General features: G+C 50.0%; 1 protein-coding gene across 2 annotated transcripts in view; it reads left to right on the plus strand.

Annotated features, from left to right (window-relative positions):
- Positions 1–593: 593 nt before the first annotated feature.
- SIM1 (SIM bHLH transcription factor 1) overlaps positions 594–21,894 on the plus strand; it is a 75,380-nt gene continuing 54,079 nt past the window's right edge. The window contains exons 1-9 of one of the 2 annotated variants that reach the window (XM_079781502.1): positions 594–1,075; positions 1,523–2,150; positions 11,348–11,430; positions 14,977–15,066; positions 15,564–15,672; positions 15,808–15,893; positions 16,604–16,803; positions 17,031–17,137; positions 17,843–17,990. In XM_079781502.1, coding sequence (XP_079637628.1) covers positions 1,976–2,150; positions 11,348–11,430; positions 14,977–15,066; positions 15,564–15,672; positions 15,808–15,893; positions 16,604–16,803; positions 17,031–17,137; positions 17,843–17,990 — 998 coding nt within the window. In that variant the 5' untranslated portion in view covers positions 594–1,075; positions 1,523–1,975. Of the gene's footprint in view, positions 1,076–1,522; positions 2,151–11,347; positions 11,431–14,976; positions 15,067–15,563; positions 15,673–15,807; positions 15,894–16,603; positions 16,804–17,030; positions 17,138–17,842; positions 17,991–21,894 lie in introns of those variants that run through there. The other variant, XM_079781503.1, reaches the window with a different exon arrangement.

Here is a 21,894-nt window from a genome sequence, read left to right on the forward strand (position 1 = left end):
GCGGCCCGCAGCGCCCCATCGGGCCCCGCAACTTGCTCGCGGGAAGGGCGAGGCCGCCGGGTCCGCCCCGGGGCTAAACCTGGCCCGCCGACTCCCTACTTTGCCAGCCGGGGGCCCCAGCCGCTCCCCACCCCCGCCTGACCTCTGCGGCCCCAGGACGCAGCCGGGCGCTGGCGGGCACCCCGGGCACTTAGGAGCCCGCGCTCGGGGCCGAAGGCTTAGCCTCCTGACCCCAGGGGTGGCGGGGACAGCGGGTCCTGCACGTCGCCCGCAAAGCACGGGAGGCTCGAAGCAGCCGCGGCTGCGGGTGAGCACAGACGCCCGTGCCCGGGGCTGGTGAGGAGCGCGGCGGCAGCGCGGGTGGCAAAGGCTGCCAGCCGGGAGCGGGGACGCGCGGGGGAGCGGAGCGTCACTCAGCTCGTCTGGCCAATGAGCGCCGCTCCCGGAGGCGCGCCCGACCAATCGGAAGCGAGGAGGTCTGTGAATGCCATGAAGGGAGGGCGGGAGAAAGGGAGCCCGGGAGTGAAGTTGAAGCTAAAGCCCGAAAGGTATAAAGAAGTTTCGGGGGGGTGGGGGGTGGGGTGCGTTTTCGGCTTCCAATTAGGAATAATACTGGCTTCGTAGCAACTGCCGAGGAGGAGGATTCTAACACCCACCTCACGCGTCCCAAAGCCCGCATCCCCATCCTCCCACGCACCCCTCCCCCAGTTCCTGACCCAGAGAGGAAAGGGAGCCGGGCGCTCTCTGCTCCTCTCTGCCGGGGCGCAGCGGAGCGGCCCGCGGCGGGGCCGAGTGGGACTGTAGACATGAGTGTAATTAAGAGGCGGGCGCCTCCGCACGCTCGGCCGCCGGCGGGGACGGAAGGTAGGTGCAGCGGCCCGCACCCCGCGCCTGCCCCGGGGCCCCGCAGCTCTGCGGCGGAGGCGGAGGCCGGACCGCCTCCCACCCGCGCGCCTGCGAGGGGCTGTCGCGAACGTGCCACCTGTTAACCTGGCGCTGCCGGCCCGGCGTGGTGCCGCCCCTGCCGGGCAGGGAGCGCTCTGGGTCGGCTCGGGAGTCCCGAGGGACTTGATGTGTAAGTGCCACTTTTTTTTGAGGAATCCCCGAGACTTCACATCCAAGTTAGAGAGCTAGCCAAGTTCCAGCTCTGCCAAAGTGGGGGGCCCCCCGGAAGGCGGCCGCAGCGCTGTGGAGGCGCCCGGATTCGCGGGGACCCGCTTCCCGGGACGGGCGCCTGCACGCGGCGCGGACGCGGGCCCCGGCGGCCGGGGGGTCCCTTTCAAAACAGGCGTCTCGTGGTTTGGGCAGCTTCCCAGGGGGCTGGAGAGGGCGGCTGGCCCGGGTGAGGGCGTGCGAGCGAGCGCTCTCGGCCAGGGGCTCAGCCTCCCAGCTGATTTCTCCAGACTTTGAACAAACAAACAAAAACACCGGGGAAAGCCCAGGCCCTCTCCGGAGCCGGGGGAGGGCGCGAGTGCGCGCGGGGCCGCAGGTCGCTTACGCTCTGATGCTGTTGTCTCCGCAGGGCCCTGAAAGAGCCGCCCGGCTGTCCTGTGCTCCCCAAAGGGGCTCGGGGCCGTCTCCAGGGCCGAGGGCCTGAAGAACGAACGTCGGGGATTATTATGTCGCTTTTCCAGGGACCGGGGTTCGCGGCGCGGAACAGAAGAAAAGGCGGGCTCCCCGGGGGTCCTGCTGGCATTTGACATCCAGGAACTCCCAGGATCGCCCAGATTGCTCCGGATCGGCAGCTCTCCTGTCTTTGCATCCCGTCTTTTTAAAGAAAATATTTTCTGTGCTCTGCGTTGGTCTTTTTACCACCACCAATACACGGAAGCAAAGACGGCAGTCTTTTCATTCAATGTCTGCTTTACATTTTTTTTTTTTTTTGCCAAAAATGATCTCTAATTGAAAGTTTATTTTGGTTTTTGGATGAATCTGTGGAGCGTATGTTGTAAGAAGAAAGGGGGAGCGAGACACAATGAAAGAGAAGTCCAAAAATGCTGCCCGGACTAGGAGGGAGAAGGAAAACAGCGAGTTTTATGAACTGGCTAAGTTACTGCCTTTGCCCTCGGCTATCACCTCGCAGCTGGACAAAGCATCCATAATCAGACTCACAACCAGCTATCTCAAAATGAGAGTAGTGTTCCCAGAAGGTAAGTGACTTTGCCCAGATGGAATTTCAGACAGAAGGGGTAGAGGGTTTGCCAGCCGCCAGACGGGCAGAGGAGTACATTCATACTTTCTTTCACACACACGCTGCAAAGGGAAGTTTAGCGTGGCTGCTTGACTAAGGACCTCTCTGAACTTAGAAATCCTCTTGCCTTTCTGTGGCTCTTTCCACTTCCCCATTAATACGTTCTGTTCAGTCCATCCGATACGTTTGGTTGGGAAGTAGCCCAACATTGCTTTTGTCAACACTTCAGATACGGGGCTCAACTGAAAGTACTACTAATCCAAACACGACTTTTTTTTTCATTCCTCTCATTAGAATTGTATCTAGTAGAAGGCAGGAACACTGCCAAATTCTTGTGTTTTTTGCTACGTATAGATAGACCCCGTGTAAACGAAGCTAACTAAACTAGATAATAATTTCTCTATGCTTATAATTTTGCAGTTGAGGAGCAAGCATGTTCATGAACAAATATGTCCTGAATTTACCCAATCTCTTTGACTGCTGATTGCAAATTTATCTTGCGTTTTTGAGACAGTCACAGGTTCTGAAGCTAACTCTGGAGCATGTGATTTGCAACCCTGAGTTTGATATTATCTCTGATATAATAGGCTAGTCCCGGAATACATAAGATTGAATTAAGATGGCTAGCCCGCTTAGAAAATATCTTCTAGGTGGCAAAGGGGTCCTGGAAAAGTTATCTTATAAGGCCTAGAAGTTAGAATAGCTGAGCTGAGTTGTTGACATGGTTTAAAAATGGGTATTTGGATTATGAAGATTCGCTGTGTGAGAACAGAGCAGCTTTCGAAAAACATTCTCCTGTATAAAACCACTTATACTCACTGGGGAAAGGACACTTCTCTCTCCTACTTCCCCATCTTTTCTTTACCCCCATTCAAATAACATCAACAGATTTAAAATATATACATCTTAGATATGCCTTTTCTGAGGGAGGGAATTTGAAATGTAAAGGAGAGAATGCCAAGTAAACAAAAATCCAAGAGAAAGCACCCTGTTTGTTTACAAAGCAGAACTTCTTATTTGTCCCAGAGAGGTTTATGTTATTGTTGATTTTAAATATGGGGTTTGTTTTCTTTTAAGAGAATACTGGAAAGGAAATAGTCATTATTTGGTTTGGAGTTTTCAATTTGCTTGATCTTGACTAACAGTTATTATCTGAATCAAAATCTTGCAAAACATGCCCCCAAATAGTCAGGGGTACCAAAGGAGAAATTTCAAATTATAGTTAAATTTTACCCTAAAACTATAGGTAGTGTTATACTTGTTTTGTCTTAAAGCAGTTCCTTGAATAGCCTCGTCTGACGCTGGAAATCACAGGAGGAAAGGAATAAAAACCTAAAGTACCTAAAAAGTAACGACCAAAAAGAAAAAAAAGGAGGAAACATATATTAAAAACCACATTTCCCATTCAAACTCTGCTGAGAATTTCTAGTGGGAAATTATTATGATGCTACATTGCCTTATGTTTAAAAAAGAGATCTTGTTGTCTTTTATACTGTCAGCGCCTACTTTATAAAAATAAAGCTATTGCGAACTCCGCTGTTCCCTCTGTTCCTAACAGGATTATTAGCAGTGATTTGTCAGCCCCTGCGGTCTCAGTGGGCTCCCCTTCTGCGTGATTTCTAGCAGGTCTCATCAATTATCAGTGCCAATGTCGCTGGCTGTTTGATCAGAAGAAGCATATGGTGCTGCTTGTGGGGCTGCGCGTAATCTCGGGATGAAGAGAATAGTAGGTCCGAGTTCCTGGGTAGGCACAGAGAGGGACCCCAGAGCCCGGGGAGTTGTCAGGCCAGGGCCCGCATCTGTGTCCTACAGACCCTGGGCTGGCGCGCTGGCCAGGCCCAGAGGGGATAGGACTGGTTTCTGTCGTTTTGTTTTTCTTTTTAAGAGAGCAAGCTTTCTTATTTGAGTGCTAACTCCACAAATTGTAAATCTCAGGATAAATAAAAAGGAGGAACAAAAAGTAAACTGTTTTAACCAACTTGTTATTTTTAAAGAGAGCACTGGTGAAGACTCTGGTTGGAGTCTAGTTTTTGGCTAGGCTGGTCCCTGATGGCTACCTTAAGGGCCACCGTGTTTTCTGCAGCCCCCTCACCTTCCTCACAAGCCCCGGGCCCCTCCTCTCCCTTCAGCGGGTGAGTGTAAGTTTATGGGGAGGAGGGGATGGACGATGTGTGAACTCTGGGCACATCATTTATTTCTCCAGCTACTGTTGAGCTCATAACTCACCCCGCAGCCTCCACACCATGAGTTAGACAGGGTCATCAGAACAGCTGCTGCTGGGATGAGGTTTTAATTTTGAGGGTAGATTAGCTTCAAAAAATTCAAAATCCAAACATAGCCTTTAAAAATATTAAACAGCAATAGTAATAAACAAATAAACAAACAAAGAACACCCAATAGTTTTAAAGGAGTAAAGTAATCACGAGAGGAAGAACCAGGCACAACCTGCAGAGGGTGCCAAATTTGGGTTTAGCTGTTGACTGGAGGCAGGGGATGGCTCCACAGCAGTGGGGGAAACTGATACTTTATATGGGGGAATAATCTTTTTTTAGTGATGAAAAATGAAAAGAATTTGTTTGACAATATAGTTCGTTTTTATATTTGACACCATCCTAGCACATAGTAGGTCTTCAATAAAATTTTATTTCGAGGATGGGAGATAGTTGTTTTATAATGGTAAGCATTCCATCACATGTAACTCGGATTTTGCAAGGTATATAATCTAAAATAATTATAAATCTAGTGACATCTTATAGGCATAACAATGACTGACATGCTTCATTGTTTTTGTTCATATACATTTCATCTGTAATAGCCTGTAATGCCAAAAGGCTTAAATCCACAAACAAAAATCCTTCCATACTTACATTTGAAAAATGTTTTAATTCCTAAAATATTGTTAGCCCCTCCAGTTGCTGTATATCACCCCTCCCCTGTCAAAACTCAGCTCTTATTTATCAGAATAGGTAAAATTGAGCTGTTGAGGGAGGGAAAAATGAGAGAAAGAGAGAGAGAGAGAGAGTAAAGGAACAGGATATGGATGTCTGGAATAATTGAGAATAAATCATTAGATTGGAGATTTCACAGTAAAAAAAACTTAAGGAAGATTACTGTGAAATCATTAAAACTGCATATCTCCCAATTGGCAACATACCCTATTCTAAAATAGCCCTGCAAAGGGAAAATTAGGGCATCTAGAAATGTATCTTTGGTGTGTCCAAAGATAGAAAGGCAGGATAAAAAAAAAAAAAGAGAGAGAGATGATGTGACTTTATTTGTGTGCAAAATAGGACAAATTCAGCTAAAGAAATATGTGTTTGTTATTCAGATATAATAGAGTTTTGGCTGGGGGTGAAGCGGCTTACAGAATAACCTTCAAAAAGATCACACATGTTTTCAAATCTATAGTCATTCAGAATCTTGGTAACATCACACTGCTATTTCATTCTCAAGATGTCATGGGAAAATAAAAATAATTACAGAATTGAAATTAGTAACTGCAGGAAGTGAGTCTCCAGAAGGGCTAGAAGGACAAGGAAGATTAAACAAACCTCCACAGACCTTTCCTACAATATTCACCTCAAGATGGAAACCCTTTATCGCCTTCTATTTTTTTGAGGCGGAGAACTGGAAGAGAAAAAGAGGCCCCCGTTTCCCACGTGGATGGGTGATTTAAGGCTGTTTTTCTTGCTGCTTGGGGAAATGATTGAGCATTAGGTTTCCATGTTTATTTTCTTACATAAGTTTTTCTCATTTAAAAGCCTTTAGGCACAGTTTACGCCTCCATGCTGGTTTTCTCTATTTAATTCCCGTTTTTTTGATGTTGACTTAAAATGTAGAGTGCAGAACTAAACTCCGTGCAGAGCATTTGCAAGGCAGATTTATGTGCTAGAAATTGTAGGTTAGATCAATGAAAAAAAAAATACCTCTTTTCCCCTTTAAACGAAGGATCACAAATAAAAACAATAACAAAACCCCCAACATAAACAGAGTATCAGAAGCTGTGGTGGGATGCTTTTAAGTAGGGTATAATCACCCACCTGAATAAAATCAGGCCAACTTTCCAGAGGGCAAACGTGATTTCTAGGGAGTAACTTTTCAATTTCAGGGAATCTTGGCAGCTTTGAGGTTTTGCAGACACAAATCTAGATACAATCAAGTCCGTGGATTCCTGCTGCATGTCTTTATCGGTCCGCCCAGGTTTTTCTCAAGAGAATGTTTAGGCACAGCTAATATGTTACGGTTTTCTCAGTCCACTCATTGTCCGTTTCTGATCCACTGAATTTAAGTTTTTGTGGCGGTCAGGAGAACCTTCAATTATTTAGCAATGGGCCTGCTAATCAGAAAGTACTAAAGCAGTGCCTGAGAACTGCGTGGCAAACGTTCTTCTGCAGGTAGCTCCGGCGGGCAGGCGGCTCGTGCACGGAGTCGCTCCACCTCGGTGGCTCAGACAAAACCAGGGACAGCGACCTTGTCTAAACCTCTGCCTCGCCTCCAGCACGGACTAAAACAGCTAGGAGAAGCGTATTGTTGCGGCCGGCCCGCCATGGCCTCGCTCTGCGGTTCCTTCTCCCCCTGAGACCCCCGCCTGCCTTCTCTCGGGTGGCCGCAGCCTGGCGGCGCGAGCTGGGGGCCTCCGCAATGGACCGAGTCTCTGCCTGCCGAGGGTTTGAGGACGCCTCCGCCCGATCGCCCTGTGCGCCCGCTGCCCGGGCTGCTGCCCCAAGGACCTGCCATCATCTAAACGGAGATCCCGCCCAAGCGAGCCGTGGTGTCCCGTTCGCCAAGAACCTAGACAAGCCAGCGCCGCGGGGCAGCCCCGTCGGCCTCGCCTGAGGGACCGTGGCATCGCCCTCGAAGGCCCCGAGTCCCGGCCACACCGTTTGACTCTTTTCTGCAGCCACTCAGCACTGTTGTCAACCCTGCGCGCACTTCTGTACCTGTTTAGTGCGGACCTGGCTACACCCCACCTGTGCCTGGTGCCTGCGGTTCAGTTCTCTCCCGGCGGGCTCGGGAGCCCACAGCCAGCTGGGCCAGCACGCTCCAGCTCCATCCGGACTGGGAAGCCCTAGCTCGGGGGCCAGAGCGACGAGAGCGCAGAGAGTTTCCGCTCTCGTCGAGTTAGATTTTCACTAACTTGAGTGGACTCCCCAGGCGCGGGTGGGGATGCCTGAGGCAGACCAGGAAAAGCCAGAGCGCACACTGCCACTGCGGAGTGCCAACCCGGTGGGTGGGGTTCAGGCTGCTGCGCAGGACAAAGCCTGGCCCCCCGCGGCCACCAAAGCCCTCGGAAGGTCGGCCACACCCGCCAGGTGGCAAGAGAGGGCCAAGAGGGGGGCGGGCCCCAGCGCCGGAGGTGGGCGTGGGGGTGCCTAGGTGCGTGAAGCAGCCTCCTACCCAGTGACTCCAGGATTTGGGTCTCAGCTAAAGGCCCAATCTCAGTTCCTCTCTTCCCGAAAGAATCCAGCCTCTGAGGCTCCCCGAGCCCTAAGGCTGCTTGATTGTTGGGCCCAGGGAAAGGCTTGGATGGCGCGCACTCGGCGAGGATGCCGGTCCTGGGAGAAACCCAGGTGGCTGGGACAAGTCCCTCTGAGACCCAAAGTTAGGAGCGCGGTCTCGGTCTCGGTCTCGGAGGGCTTTTCTGGCATCAGTCACCGGTTGTGATCGGGTCGTGGGACAGCTCCTCCAGCACCCACACTGTTGCTTAAAAGGCATAGCGATGATCTCGGAGATGGTTTTCCCAGAAAGACATCAAGAAGGACACATTCTATTGAGATACAGTGTTTGTTTATTAAAAGAAAAAAGAAAAAAAGAACGGTAAGAGAAGAAGCTCTTCTCGTCCTCCCCTTCCTGTCTGAGTGAAGGAGGTGACGATGCCGTGTCTGTCATCTGTATTTTGTCAAGGGTATGAAATTCATTCCGAAGGAAAGTTCGATCAATTTATTTTTGCTGCTTGCAATAACACAGCTGGAGGATGCTTTGAGCTCATGCTAGACCGGGGCTCATCATTCATTCGCCAAGAACGGGCCTAAATTGTGCCTGTGGGATTAGGTCAATTTTAGTGGATCTACTTCGCCTCATTTGGTTACTAATTGGTTTCTTGTTTTATAAATCGAAATCTCATTTTCAGGAAATTACAAAACCCGCGCAGTCAGTCCATTGAGGTAATCCTTGGGTCAGGGGGTATTTAAATGGAAATGGCTCCTCCGCTCACGGAGGGTAAAGCAACAGCGGAACTTGTCGGAGTTTCCACATGAAACGTGAGCCAGTCCTTTAGATCCATAATAGATACATCCCTTGTAATACTACTTATGTAAATATGATAAGCCAGACTTTGAGGGAAGCAGGGGGCGGGGAGAAGCAAAATTTATCTGCTAAGGTTAATGTAGCATATCTTGGAAATCTTCCCAAATAGATTATGTTTTCCTTTGTCTTCGGCCACTTTAGCTGGGGAAAATCCTTTTGTCTAAAGCCCGATTTAGTTATCGCCTCCCTCACAGAGCTCCTTTTTTTTCCCTTTGCAAAACCCCGTTCCCTCGGCCTCACCGAATTACAAGAGAATCTTTAGATCTCGTTCCCCCTGAAATCCTGCCGCAAAGGGAGCCTGGTTTCCTCCTCATTTTAAACAGACAATCAAAGGATTTGCGAATTTTCTGCGGTAGGTCAAGTGCAGAAACGAAATCTCAGCTTACCCCCCTCGCCAAATGAAACTGGGTGCGGGAGCGCGTCCCCGCAGGCGGGAAGGGAACGGTCCGGGGGAGAGGGGGTCCCGGGCCCACTCCCGGGTTTTCGGAGGTGGCACCCATGACCGGGTTTCAGAAGGTGTCCCCGGCAGGCTGAAGGGCGAGCTCAGCCCCAGTGTTAGATCGGGAAAGCCCAGCAGGTCGACGAAGGCATCCAGTGCCTTATAAAACATTAACCCAGACACAACCGTGTGACGGAGGTTTCGACCGGGCGCATAAAGAAAAGGCAATGCTCCGTGAAAGCGAAAGGTTCCTTCAAAGGTGGGGGGTGGGGCGGAAGAGGGCCAGGGAGGCCCCTGTTAACCTGGCCGGCCGGCTGTTCATTAACCTGCGGGGTAGCCTTTATTTCCCCCGGAGGCTCCTACTAAGGAGGCCGCAACCCGAGACCACAAGCAGCCCCGGCGGAACCAGTACTTAACCTCAGCGCAGTTTGGGGGATTTTCAGACGGTTCGGGTCGGGAGGCTGATCCCGGGTGTGTTCCAGCCGCTTTGGGGGACCTCATCATTTTAGAATAAAAACACTTGTCGGTCCCAAGCGCACTCTTGGCGCCCTTGGGGGAGCTGCGGACGCCCCGATTCCAGAAGCTACGCGGCCTCGGCCAGCTCTCTGCGCCCGAGTGCCCTGCCCCTGGGCCCCGGGGAAGCTTTGGGCTTTCAGGCCTGGGCTGGGCCCCCGGCATCCAAGGGCCAGCGCCACCCCAGCAGGACCCTTTCCCCGTTCCCCAGTGCGGCCTCCCTAGTCGACCTGCCCGCCACTCCTCTGGGTGGGTATCTGTGAGCGGGGATGAACACAGGAACACGTTGTGCCAGAAACCAAGGAGGATAGTTTGGCCGAGACGGGAGGAACAAAGAGAAGGGGACAGAGCAAGGGGTGTGTGTGTATAGACTGTAGTGTCGGTGGCCTTCTGGAACTGTCCAGGAGGGAGGGCCCCGGAGGGGTTAGGGTGGTGGAGTCACTCTGGGGAAGGGCACTGGGGCGGGCTAAGGAGGCAGGAGCGGGTGAGGAAGGAGGGACGGGAGACCCGGCGAAGGCGGGGAGCATCAGTGTTTGCAGAGCGGTGGGGAAATCGTTAGATTTATTTAGATGTGCAAACACCCAGAAAGACCCGATTTGAGCTTAAGGGGCGCTCGCGGTTATTCGTTACCAGGGTTTTGATCGTTTGCTCAGGAAGCAGCTCCTGGCCAACACACTTTAGAGCCCAACTCCATGTTTTATTCTGAAAGATCCACCCACAACCCCATATAACCATGGGGGTGTGATCGTCATTGTGTACTTCATAGGGATTTGCCCCATTCCCCAGTAAATCGCCCTCCTTTTTTTGGTCATGTTAAACCTTGTGTAATGGTGTAAGCATAAAAGATCTTACCTAGTTAAATTAATTTCAGCAGCAATACTGTTAAAAGATGTTACCCATAAGAAGTTTCACCTCGGTCTGGGCAAGTTTCTTCTACCTGATTTTTCATTTTCTTTCTCCATATTAATGGAAAAAAAGCCAGCCACAGCATCCTGAGAATTTTATTTTTTTTAGGCATCACCAGAAAAATTATTTGTGGCAACACTTGGGAAGATCTTAATGTGGAGAGACAGGGACTGTATTTGTTAAGATGATACCTGGAAAGTAGAGAAAGTAATTAATTCTCTATATTCAGAAGGCCATAAAAATATTGCTAAAACAGTGTTAGAACCTGCAAGTATCTGACCTCAAAAAAAACCTGTGTGGTGTTTTTGGGGGGTGGGATGGCAGGTGAGATTAGGATGTGTAAGAAGGTGGGGAGGGGCTAGGAGGAAAAAGGCAAAGAAGGATTGCTAGGGTATGTCACTGCTGGGAGTCATCTGCACAGGCAAATGGATTTTTTGGAAGGGGATTAAAGTCAGAGGCCCAGGGGAGGGAATGGCTGGAGGGCCCTGCTGCCAATCAGAAAGCTCACCAGGGACAAGCCGGCCCTGGCCCAGGGCCTCAGGTCACTCTGGGCCATCAGGGACATTCACCCTTTGATAAGAATGATGATGAAATTTTGGGTGACAAATAGTGTCCCTCACCCCTCTAAGAACACTAGTGAACCTATGCAATCGTTATCGCTGGGGTGCAGTGTAAGGGGCTCTTTCAGGGCAAGGTTGTCCTCAAACTCAGCCACTTGGGGTCCTGCCCAGGGGATGCTCAGCCAGGCCCCGCCCTCCCTGAGAAGCCCAGGCCCATCTGGGAGAGGGAGTCTGACCTCTGTGCAGACTGAGAGGGCAGGGCCTGCATTTACCTGCTCCCATTCTTTGCTGTCCAGGTCAGAGAGTGAGGGGAGCCCAATGGTACCGGGTCACGTGTGTGAGCTTGAATGTGTGACGTAACTGTGAGACTAGCCTCAAACTGCCAGCGGGGTTGGAGCCCCATCGCTAAAGAGTGTCTCTGTGCCTCCACAGGGCTCGGTGAGGCGTGGGGCCACTCCAGTCGGACCAGCCCCCTGGACAACGTTGGCCGTGAACTGGGCTCTCATCTGCTGCAGGTACTGACATGGCTTCCCGGTCAGTCGTGCATAAGCTTTGAGCGTCTGAGTGCCTGCCCCCACGCCTGGCTTCTTGTTTCCTAGAAAAATGGGATCCTGCCCTGACGTGTCCCTCCTGCAGCCCCTACAGTTTCTCCAAAGTTAAAAGGTTTAGCTCTTAACCTCGCTTGGTGCCTTGGTGTGAGTGGCGCCTCAAGAGGCCAAGAGGGAGGCAAGGTGACAATCAGCACATTGGATTTGAAAGGGAGCTCCCACAATCAGATGGGCTGAACCCCGGGAGGGGTGCCATTTGACACCATTGGGCTGAGGGAACCAGAGCGCCGCCAAGCCAAGCTGCCCAGGCTAGGCTGCAAAAACATCCGAAATGAAGGATTTATACAGGAAATCAGGGGAATCTGGTAGAAATGCCAGTCAATGCTTTAAGCCCACGCATTCTGGATCCAGCTGCGCCTGCAACTCTTTTCATCTCCTCCTGGTAGTTCCGGGCTCTCTCCTCACTCTCCACGGCCCTCACCATAGGCCAGCCCAGGCCATGTATAGATAGAGCCCTGTGCACACACGTACACCTCCCCAGGTAATGAGTTTATCCAATGTGGAAGCTCCCATTGCTGCATTGTTTGCAGTGTATACCGTTTTAAATTGCCAATTGCCCACTTAAGTCACCTAGCAAATATTTAAAATAGGAAAACTTCTGGTGGCATTTTTAGGCTTGACACTTGTCTCCCAACCTGCACCCCCTTATTACTCAAGTCCATTGCAACTTCTCCTGTAGGTGCCTCAAACCTATGCGGGCATCAGGGAGGAATCTGAGCCCATTCTCCCAGGTGGGCCAGGCCTGAGCATCTCCTAGCAGGAGTGCCACGCCCTTTCCTGTCCCGCAGCTGCCCCATTAGTATCAGAGGCCAGAGATTTTAGTTTCACAGAGTAAAGTAAGGCACTGTTCAAGTATTCCTGTACAGGCCTGGCCCCTACACCTCTGATTTTAACTAGCACTGCCCCTCCCTTTCACAGGGACAACTTCCATCAGTTGTCTCTCAACAACTGACCCCCTACCCAATCTTGCCATATTACCAATTAATTTCCCTCATCGATATAAACAAGAGAGAACAAAAACCAAGCAATTCCTCACCCCTTCTGGCCCTTGCCCAATCTTCTCCTCTCTTCACCCCAAACTTCTCACAGGACTTAATTACACTTTCAACTTCCATCACTCACCCTGCCCCACTCACTCCCAAACTCCTGCAGTCCAGCACCCCTCCCAGCCATTGTGCTCTGCACAGGCTCCACCACATTTTGATGTGCAGCATAGGATGCTCATTTCTTATCCTGCCTGACCTCATTCATTCCACAACTATAGGAGGGCCAACTAGGTGCCAGACAGAAAGCCCTGCCCTCGTGGGTTTACATTCTAAGGAGAGCAGTCTTGCAAACCCAGGTGCTGTGCACATTGTAACAGGTGGTGGAGGTGCTGTGGAGAAAAGTAAGAAGGGGATCCCTGGACGGTGGTTCAGTTGGTTGGAGTGTCATCCCATATTCCAAAAGGTGGCAAGTTCAGTTCCTGGTCAGGGCCCAGGTTTCAGGTTCAATTCCAGTCCGAGGGCATAAGGGAGGTAACCAATTGATGTTTCTCTCTCACACTGGGAATAGCAGTTCTCCCTTCCTTTCTCTCTAAAAAAAAACACAAATAAAAACATCCTCAGGTGAGGATTTAAAAAAGAAAAACAAGAAGGGGAAGGAGTGGGGATGTGTTTGAGTGGCAGAGGACCTCATTGAGAAGGTGACATTTGGGCTTGATGGAGGTGACATTCTCCCGCTCCTTCAGAATCTAAAGTACCACACTTTTCTGGATTCCTCTCCCTCTCCGTTTGCTCCGCTGGTTTTCCCATCACCGTCTGGTTGTAAATGCTGACATTTCCTAAAGGTTCCAACTCTGTTTCTCATCTCACAGCTTCAAGGCCTCTTGGGTGATCTCAGCCAACATTGTCATCTCAACTCCTTTTCCCACATTTGCATGACTCCAGCTGGTATTTCCAGTCTAGACACCCCTCCTAAGCTCCAGGCCTTTATTTCCTATTGCCAACTGGATACACCCAAATGGAAATCTGGATACACCTGAAGTTCAGCATCTCCAAGTCAAGAATTCATTATTTTCCTCTTCCAGATTTCCACCCACCCATACAAAAACTCACCATGCTTCTCAAAATTCCCGATCTTGGTTAATGGTGTTACCTTCTACTCAATGACACTGAAGTCAGACTCTTCCTGCCACGTTAAATTCCATGGCCAGAACCATCTTTGACTTGGACTCCGCTTCCTGATTGCCTCATCCCCACTCTTTCCTCCTATAGGTGACTGTCCAAATTCTGCCCTCCCCTCAAAAAAATGTCTAAGCATGCTATTCCCCTGCTTAGAAACTTCTGTTAGAACCCTGATGCCTACAGGAGTATCTCTAAATTCCTCAGATTGACATCTCAAACTCTCCAAAAATCCAGCACTGGTGTACTCCCTCAGCCCTATCTCTGGTGCACAAAAATCATCAGATCCATCCTCCCCTCAGTCCTTTGGCACATCAGTCCTTCTGTCTAGGATGCCCTTCCTCTCTACTACAGTTCAAGCTTCCTCTTCAAGGCTTTGCTCAAACAGTACCTCTAAGGCCTCTGATTCTTCCCCAGGCCTCTGGCCACTCAGCCTCTGGGCCCTAACAGCACTGTCTATTCATCTGTGTAGTCATTATATCTATCTTTAGACCAGTCTTTATGCTTCTACTGGACTTCCAGATCCTTCAGAGTAAAATTTGACTCATCCTTGTCTCCACTGCCTGGATTGAAGCCCCATTCACATAAATAAAGGGACAGTGAAAGTCTGAGACTTGCCTTCATGGAGAGCCTGTCAGTTTGATGTATCAATGTAAACACGCACACATCACACTATTGCACTACTTTATGGACTTGCTGCCTGGAAAGCCTCTCATCTCCTAAATCCCCCTCTCCCAGACTCTTTTCAGGGCTACTGGCCATCTGCCTTCTGTCTACAACTTTTCAGACTGCCAGCCCTTTCACATTGCCCACTGCCTGCTATTTCCCAAACCCCAGGTATTATTTTTATTAAAAGACGCTGTCACTATGGAGTCCTCCAAGACTGACAGAAGAAACCTCTGGTTCTTTCTTGGAGTGCTCATCACTCCAAGAACCTAACTCACCTCTTAGAGCAGACTGTGTCCCCCCTCCTAAATATTTGTGTGTGTATGTTACAGATAGGTTTGCTCTGTCTATTTTGGTGGATCCTGAATCTTAGAGAATAGTAGCCTCCTCTATCTCTTCCTCTGAATCTCTTCCAGTGTGCTGCATTTTCCAGATGCTTTCAAATTTGGGAAAAACAAAAGAGGGACTCTTGGGGTTGGTTTTCTGTGCCCTATTTCCTGCCATCCCCTCTCTACTCTGTCTCTTTGCACTTCTGGCTGGGCATCTCTAACTTCTGTCCCCCTAACCCCAATTTGTCCCAGTGTCCCAGAGCGCTCTCCATTCAACTCTGTTTCTATCTTCCCAGACCCTGGATGGTTTTATCTTTGTGGTGGCCCCAGATGGAAAGATCATGTACATCTCAGAGACAGCCTCAGTCCACCTGGGTCTTTCTCAGGTAGGTGAGTGGTCTAGAACTCTAGCCTTCAGTGCTTACAGCCAGAGCTGGAGGCAGGAGGTGAGGGGTGGGAGGGCTGGCTGTCCCAAAGGTTCTATATGTGCATTTCTGGGACTGGAAACATCTCAGCTGGCAGGAGGGCTGGATCTCTCCCTTTCTCCACTTCCCTTATCCTTTATCTTCTACTCCAAGCCCAAACAATAGCTACCTTTTTGAGTCCCTAGCAGAAGCCAAATAACAAGGGAGATAGGTTACATATTTATGTCATAATGTCTTCACCAGAATATTGCCAGGGAACTACTACTACTACTATTATTTTCTTTCATGGATAAGGAAACCAAGGCTTAGCTAGGCTGCATCAGCAGAGAATTAGAACTTAGGGTACACTCTAGAGTTCTAGCTCCGGTCCTCACAATACTGTGGCCCTCCTGGCCTAATCTTCCAGTCCCTCCATGTGGCATCACCAGGCCCAGATGGTGATACCCTCCTCTTTACAGGTAGAACTGACCGGGAATAGCATTTACGAATACATCCACCCGGCAGACCACGACGAGATGACAGCGGTTCTTACGGCCCATCAGCCCTACCACTCTCACTTTGTCCAGGGTAAGGCAGAGGTGTGCCTGCACCCTCGGGCCCATCGCAGGCCGCAGGTGGCTTTGTCCCAGTTAGCCGTGGCAGGGCCCTGGCGCTGCGCTGCTTGTCTCACGCCCTGTGCTTCCCTCCGCTCCTCTCTCCCAGAGTACGAGATCGAGCGCTCCTTCTTCCTGAGGATGAAGTGCGTCTTGGCCAAGAGGAACGCGGGCCTCACCTGCGGTGGCTACAAGGTGCGTGGCTGAGAGGGAGGGTCCCAGCCACTGAGCCTGGTGTAGGGGAAGGGGGCGGGACCAGGGACCCGTGCGGCATGGGCGGGGCTTCCCTGTGGTCTGGACCGCCCAGGAGGGCGTTCCCCGCCTGGGTGGGTGGTGAACCAGCTCTGGGAGGGGGCGCATCACCGAGGTCGTTGACCTTTGTGAACACCTGGAGCTACGCTTGAAGACAGTCTCCCTGGGTCCGGATACTCACTCCCTGGGGGCTGGGGCTCTCAAATCAGGGGCCCATCATGGGTCTTGGGGATGTGTCAAGCGTCAGGCATGGTCCATCGCTCCAGGGGGCTCCTGGAGTTTACTCAGGGCGTCAGATTCTGACCCCCCAGAGAGGTTAGGAAACAAAGCTTTAGTTCAAGTCTGTGGTTCTCCTGGTTAATGAGATTAAACATGCAGGCCCCCGGGCCCCGCTTCGAGATTCAGGTGCGTTAGGGCTGGCAGGGCCCAGGCCTCTGCATTTTTGCAAGTCCCCAGGTAAGTTCGGTGAGGCGGTGCAGTCATTTCCTTGAAGCACCTTGGGGCCCGGGTATCCTGGGACACCTGAACGCGGGGGCGTGGCCCACAGGGCATCTGTGGTCTAGTTGGGTCTCGAGGTTTTAATCCCTCCCCCACCTCTCTGGGTGGCTTCCTGGCCGCGTGGCTGAGCCGTGCCCTGTCGCCGGCCGCCGCAGGTCATTCACTGCAGCGGCTACCTGAAGATCCGCCAGTACAGCTTGGACATGTCCCCCTTCGACGGCTGCTACCAGAACGTGGGCCTGGTGGCCGTGGGCCACTCGCTGCCGCCCAGCGCCGTCACGGAGATCAAGCTGCACAGCAACATGTTCATGTTCCGCGCCAGCCTGGACATGAAGCTCATCTTCCTGGACTCCAGGTGGGAGGCGGGGGGGAGGAGGAGGGGGGAGGCGGCCAAGGGTCACCCCATAGCGGGAGGGAGGGCGGCCCTGTTCAGCGGGGAGAGCGCCTGGTGGGTCTGAGGAGCCCATTGTGCAGATGGGGTGACTGATGGAGGTGAGGGCGGGCACCCCAGTCTCAGGTGGCTGTGTGGGGTGGGGCCCATCCCCGCACCCCACGCTCATCCCGCGGGACTGCTCTCCGCAGAGTGGCGGAGCTGACGGGGTATGAACCTCAGGACCTGATTGAGAAGACCCTGTACCACCACGTGCACGGCTGCGACACCTTCCACCTGCGCTGCGCCCACCACCTGCGTAAGGCGCCACCCGGCGGCCGCTCCGCCCCGGCCAGGCCCCGGGGGAGGAGGAGCAGTGGGGGAGGGGGGAGGGCGTGCCCCAGCCCCAGCCCGAGGCCCGTCGGTAGCTCTGGTAGCCGGTGGGGGTGGTAGGTGAGGTCCTGCGAGCGGCTGCTCTAACCCGGACCCCATCCTGGTTCTCCAGCATCCGAGGGCGCTCGCAGGGCCGAGGGGGGGATTTCTGAGTTTCTTGGCGGAGTTCTCCCTGGGAGGGGTTTTATTCTCCTATGGATATAATGCCCCCCCCCGCCCCCCAGCCTCACAAAAGGCGGGAGGAAGAACGGAGGCTAGCCCACGTGGCTCCGGTGCAGCGCTTAGCTTTTGACGTTGCTTTGCTTTGGGCCTCACCTCCCGGTGGGAGCTAGGAAGGGAGCTGCCCCGACCCATTTTGCGTGGTTAGAAAATCGAATGGGGGGGGGGGGGGGGCGGAATCCTCCGACACTAAGCGTTTCCCTCTTTGCTAATCGCGAGGGACCCAGGGCTCCGGCACACTAACGGCACGGTCCATGAATTTGGGAAGGTGCCTGTGGTCTCCCCCTCCTGCCTCGGGCGCACTCCGATTAGCGCCCGCAGGGGACCCGCGCCCTCCGGGCCGGGGGCTGCGTCCGGGCCGGCCCGGGGCGGGCTGGTTCACCTCCGCTGCCTCTGTCTCTCCCTCCGCCAGTGCTGGTGAAGGGGCAGGTGACCACCAAGTACTACAGGTTCCTGGCGAAGCAGGGCGGCTGGGTCTGGGTGCAGAGCTACGCGACCATCGTGCACAACAGCCGCTCGTCCAGGCCGCACTGTATCGTCAGCGTCAACTACGTTCTCACGTGAGTGCAAATCCGGGACTCCTTCTCCCACGCCCGGCGACGAGGGTGCAGGGGGCGGGCGCCCCCGGGAGAGCGGAGACGGGGGTCCCCTGGGGACGCCGGTGTGGACGCCGGTGCCGCCTGCGCTGGGAGGCGGCGGCTCGAGCCCGTTCGCCGTGACGAGGATGATTTAGGAGTTTTCCGCCCACAGTCCATATTTGCTCTCTGCTCTCTGCTCTCTCTCTCTCTTAACCTTCTAAGGAAACTCTGCATTAAATAAAACTTAATTCGGCAGAAAGAGAGAGAGAGAGAGAGAGAGAGAGAGAGAGAGAGAGGAAAGGGTCGGACGTACGGAGCCATTTATGGATAACGAACTGGACATCTGTTTCACTTTTTCAAATCTGGGTTTGAAGTTCTTAATTTTAACCAGAATCTCCAATCAAAGTTAAGAGTTCAGAGAGAGTGATTCCCCCCCCCCCCCCCCCCGGACCACAAAGGGGGTTTCAGTGGCCGGGAGGGTCTGACGTGAACCTCCGCAAAGCAAAGGGCCCAGCGAACGCCGCAGGTCTGGGCGGGTGCCCAGGCCCCGCTCCCGCGCTGTGGGCCCGCATCGCCGGGCGGGCGAGGAGGCCGCCTCGCAGCGCGACCTGCGGGTGCGGCTGGCTGGCGGGCCGGCCACGGCAGCCGCATCTGAGCATTCTTCTTTCCGGAAACAATAATCTCGTGTGGCCCTGCGGGCTGATCACATGGTCTGGTGTGCGGCTGGTGGCTGGTGAAGAAAGCACGTTCTGTAGAATGTTTGTGAAAGTCAAAAGGTTGAAGGCTTTATGAAGAAACCTTTGTGTGTGCAATTGCCCTTCCTCTTTTCTTTTCTTTTCTTTTTCTTTCTTTTTTTTTTTTTGTGTGGAGGTTGTGATTTTAGGGTACCTCAGGAGTTATTTGCTTTGGACCAGTTGACACACCAGGTGCTTAGGAGAAATGCGAGCTTGGCATTAGGAAGTTGGCTAAGTGGTGCTTTTTGGAATCAGACGATAGATGGTGAGGACTGGATTCACTCCACGTTCTTTTCAATTGCCGATTAAAAATGTAGTAGTTGGAAATATTATGCTTGGCAATAAGGCTATTTAATTTGTGCCTGCTTAATAAGAAATTTTAATTAATAGACTTGGAAAACGAATTCAGTTTAGATGAAAATTCAGTGCTTAAGAATAATGTGGTTACTAAGAATTGTTTTATTTTTTTTCATGTTAGCAAATAGTGCTAACATAAATACTATTAGGTTTTTGTAATAGCACAAAGGCTGTGTATTTTAATACAGAGCATAAACAGTGATATTCTGGGTATCATGAAACAAATCATCCATTTTATGAATGCAGCGTTTCATATTATTAAAATAAGCATAAGAGAAAATGGCAAATCATAATTCATAAAATAAGCCACTCTGTGAAGCATAAGTATTAAAGAGTGAAAAATTATGTCTGCTTACCATGGAAAGGAAATGGACATTCTTTAAGAAGGTGCTTTGTATGTCTGAGGCATCACAAGCATTAAACATACACTCTGTTCTCTGGTGGTGCCTGTGGTTAGAAATCATTTTTTATCAAACAGCAGGGTATATAGTCACACAGACCCATATAAATGATCAGAATGCAAGTTAGACCTCCCAATGGGTAAACTTAATTTATGTTTGGAGTCATTTTGGAATATTCTGTTTTGTTTTCCAGTGCATAAGTGTATTTTCTGTCTGCTGTTGACTCTGTCATTCTTCACTTTACACACTTCTCCAGAGCTGCAGGATTAGGCTACCAACTTTACATCAGATTAAAAAGATGTAATGAGGATAAATGATTTACAGAAGGAAAAATAGCAGGGCACACGTTTTTCTGAATGTTTTATGCCTCTAAATGAAAATAGAAATAAACACAGAGGCACACAAGATGAAAAGCTGAAATTGATTACCCTTTTATGAGTCTCAGCTCCAAATCTTTGTATAAAAATTCTTAGGACAATATTTATAGCTGCAAATGTGGAAACTGCCTTAGATAAAATGTCATCAAGTGGCTCTGTGTGTGTGTCGACAGGATTTTCATAATGAACAGGTTGCAGTTTGTTTGATGTGTACATCACACATCTGGCTGGAAGTTACTAATTTCCATTGTCTTAGCAAATTAAATAGATGACTATTGATTCTCTATGGTAGCAGTGAACTACCGCATACATTTGTTTTCAGGGCTAGTTCTCAGGCCTGAGAATGATAAGTAAATTCTTTCCAAATACACTACCTCAAACAATGTACTTAAAGAACCACAAGCCCCCCAAATAATTTTACAGACCAGATGTTTTCCAAATTTAGACATTTTAATAGCATACATTTTGAAGGGATTTTTCATGTCATGAAAGTAGAGAGAATTTTAAATAAGCATTTGTCAAATGAAAGTGTGACATTTTGGTGGAAGCTACATTCTTATAAGAAGCCCATATTTTAAATTCCTGATGCTAAATTTATTGTTTTTTTTTAATTGTTGACAGTATTACAGAGTCCTGACTTTTCCCCCTCTTTGCCCCTCTCCACCCAGCCCCTGCCCCACCCCAGGCCTTCTTCACCACACTATTGTCTGTGTCCCCAGGCTATGCATATATACATTAAAATATACCTAGAAAAATTAATCGGCATTATCTAACAAAAGGAATAATGAATAGAAATACTTAGTAACCTTGTATTAATCAGCAGTTACAACAGCAAATATAGGAATTTTAGAGGTAGGTGGTGTATGCCCTGATGTCTTACTGGCTTTTGTGTGACCACCATACAGAATCTTGGTGTTCTTAAATTCTGGGGAAGAGAGCAGTAGGACACTATGATTGAATTTTTAAGATTCTCGTAGATTTTCTCTGGGTCCTTGAGGTTCCCTGAGGCTTCTATAGCCTTCATTAAAACTTAACCCTCCAGCCGAAACCGGTTTGGCTCAGTGGATAGAGTGTCGGTCTGCGGACTGAAAGGTCCCAGGTTCGATTCCAGTCAAGGGCATGTACATGGGTTGCGGGCACAGCCCCGGTAGGGTGTGTAGGAGGCAGCTGGTCGATGTTTCTCTCTCATCGATGTTTCTAGCTCTCTATCCCTCTCCCTTCCTCTCTGTAAAAAATCAATAAAAATATATATATATAAAAAATTAAAACTTAACCCTCCATCCCACCAAACCAACAACCCCCCAAACCCATTAAAAACCCCAAACCGAAAAAACTGGCCAGTTCATAATTTTCTATAAGACAAACATGCCTTATTAGCTTTGTGTGCCACATTGAAAAAAAAAATCTTACAAATTTTGGTGCTCACAGGCTTTGAAAAATAAGTCTTAAGTATGATAGCCCCTGTTCCCTAGTTATTTTCAAGAAGATAGGTTAATGGAGTTGTGTCTAGTAACAATGAATGTTGGGGAATGTCTAGAAAAATATGGAGAGGAAAGCATATGGTGTAAAACCTAAGTAAGTTTCTTGCATTCATATTTTCTTTGGTTTGTTTAATTAATAGTAAACATTAGTTCCAACTCAGATAGAAAACATTATTACTTAGTGTGAAGAAAATTGAAAATGTGAAACACCCAATAAGCTATGAAAAGGAATTTCTAGAAAAGTCTTGATTCTCTTTGTGTTTTTAAACTTTATATGTTTTAAAAATAACACTTTAAAATATACTTTTAAGGATAAACCAATGAGGTGTAAACATTTTTAAAACATTAAGCAATTTTTTTTAAACATACAAAAAGTTGAAAGAATAGTATAATGAATATTTGTATACACATTATCTATAATATAAACCATATTTGTTTTATGTAGCAAATTTTTCTCTACTTATGTGTGTCTATTTGTTTGTGAATTTTTTTCTCCCATAGAATCATTCCAAAGTAAGCTACAAACATCATGATAC

The sequence above is a fragment of the Cnephaeus nilssonii genome (genome assembly GCF_951640355.1).
Source record: "Cnephaeus nilssonii genome assembly, chromosome: 9".
In the NCBI taxonomy this organism is placed as follows: domain Eukaryota; kingdom Metazoa; phylum Chordata; class Mammalia; order Chiroptera; family Vespertilionidae; genus Cnephaeus; species Cnephaeus nilssonii.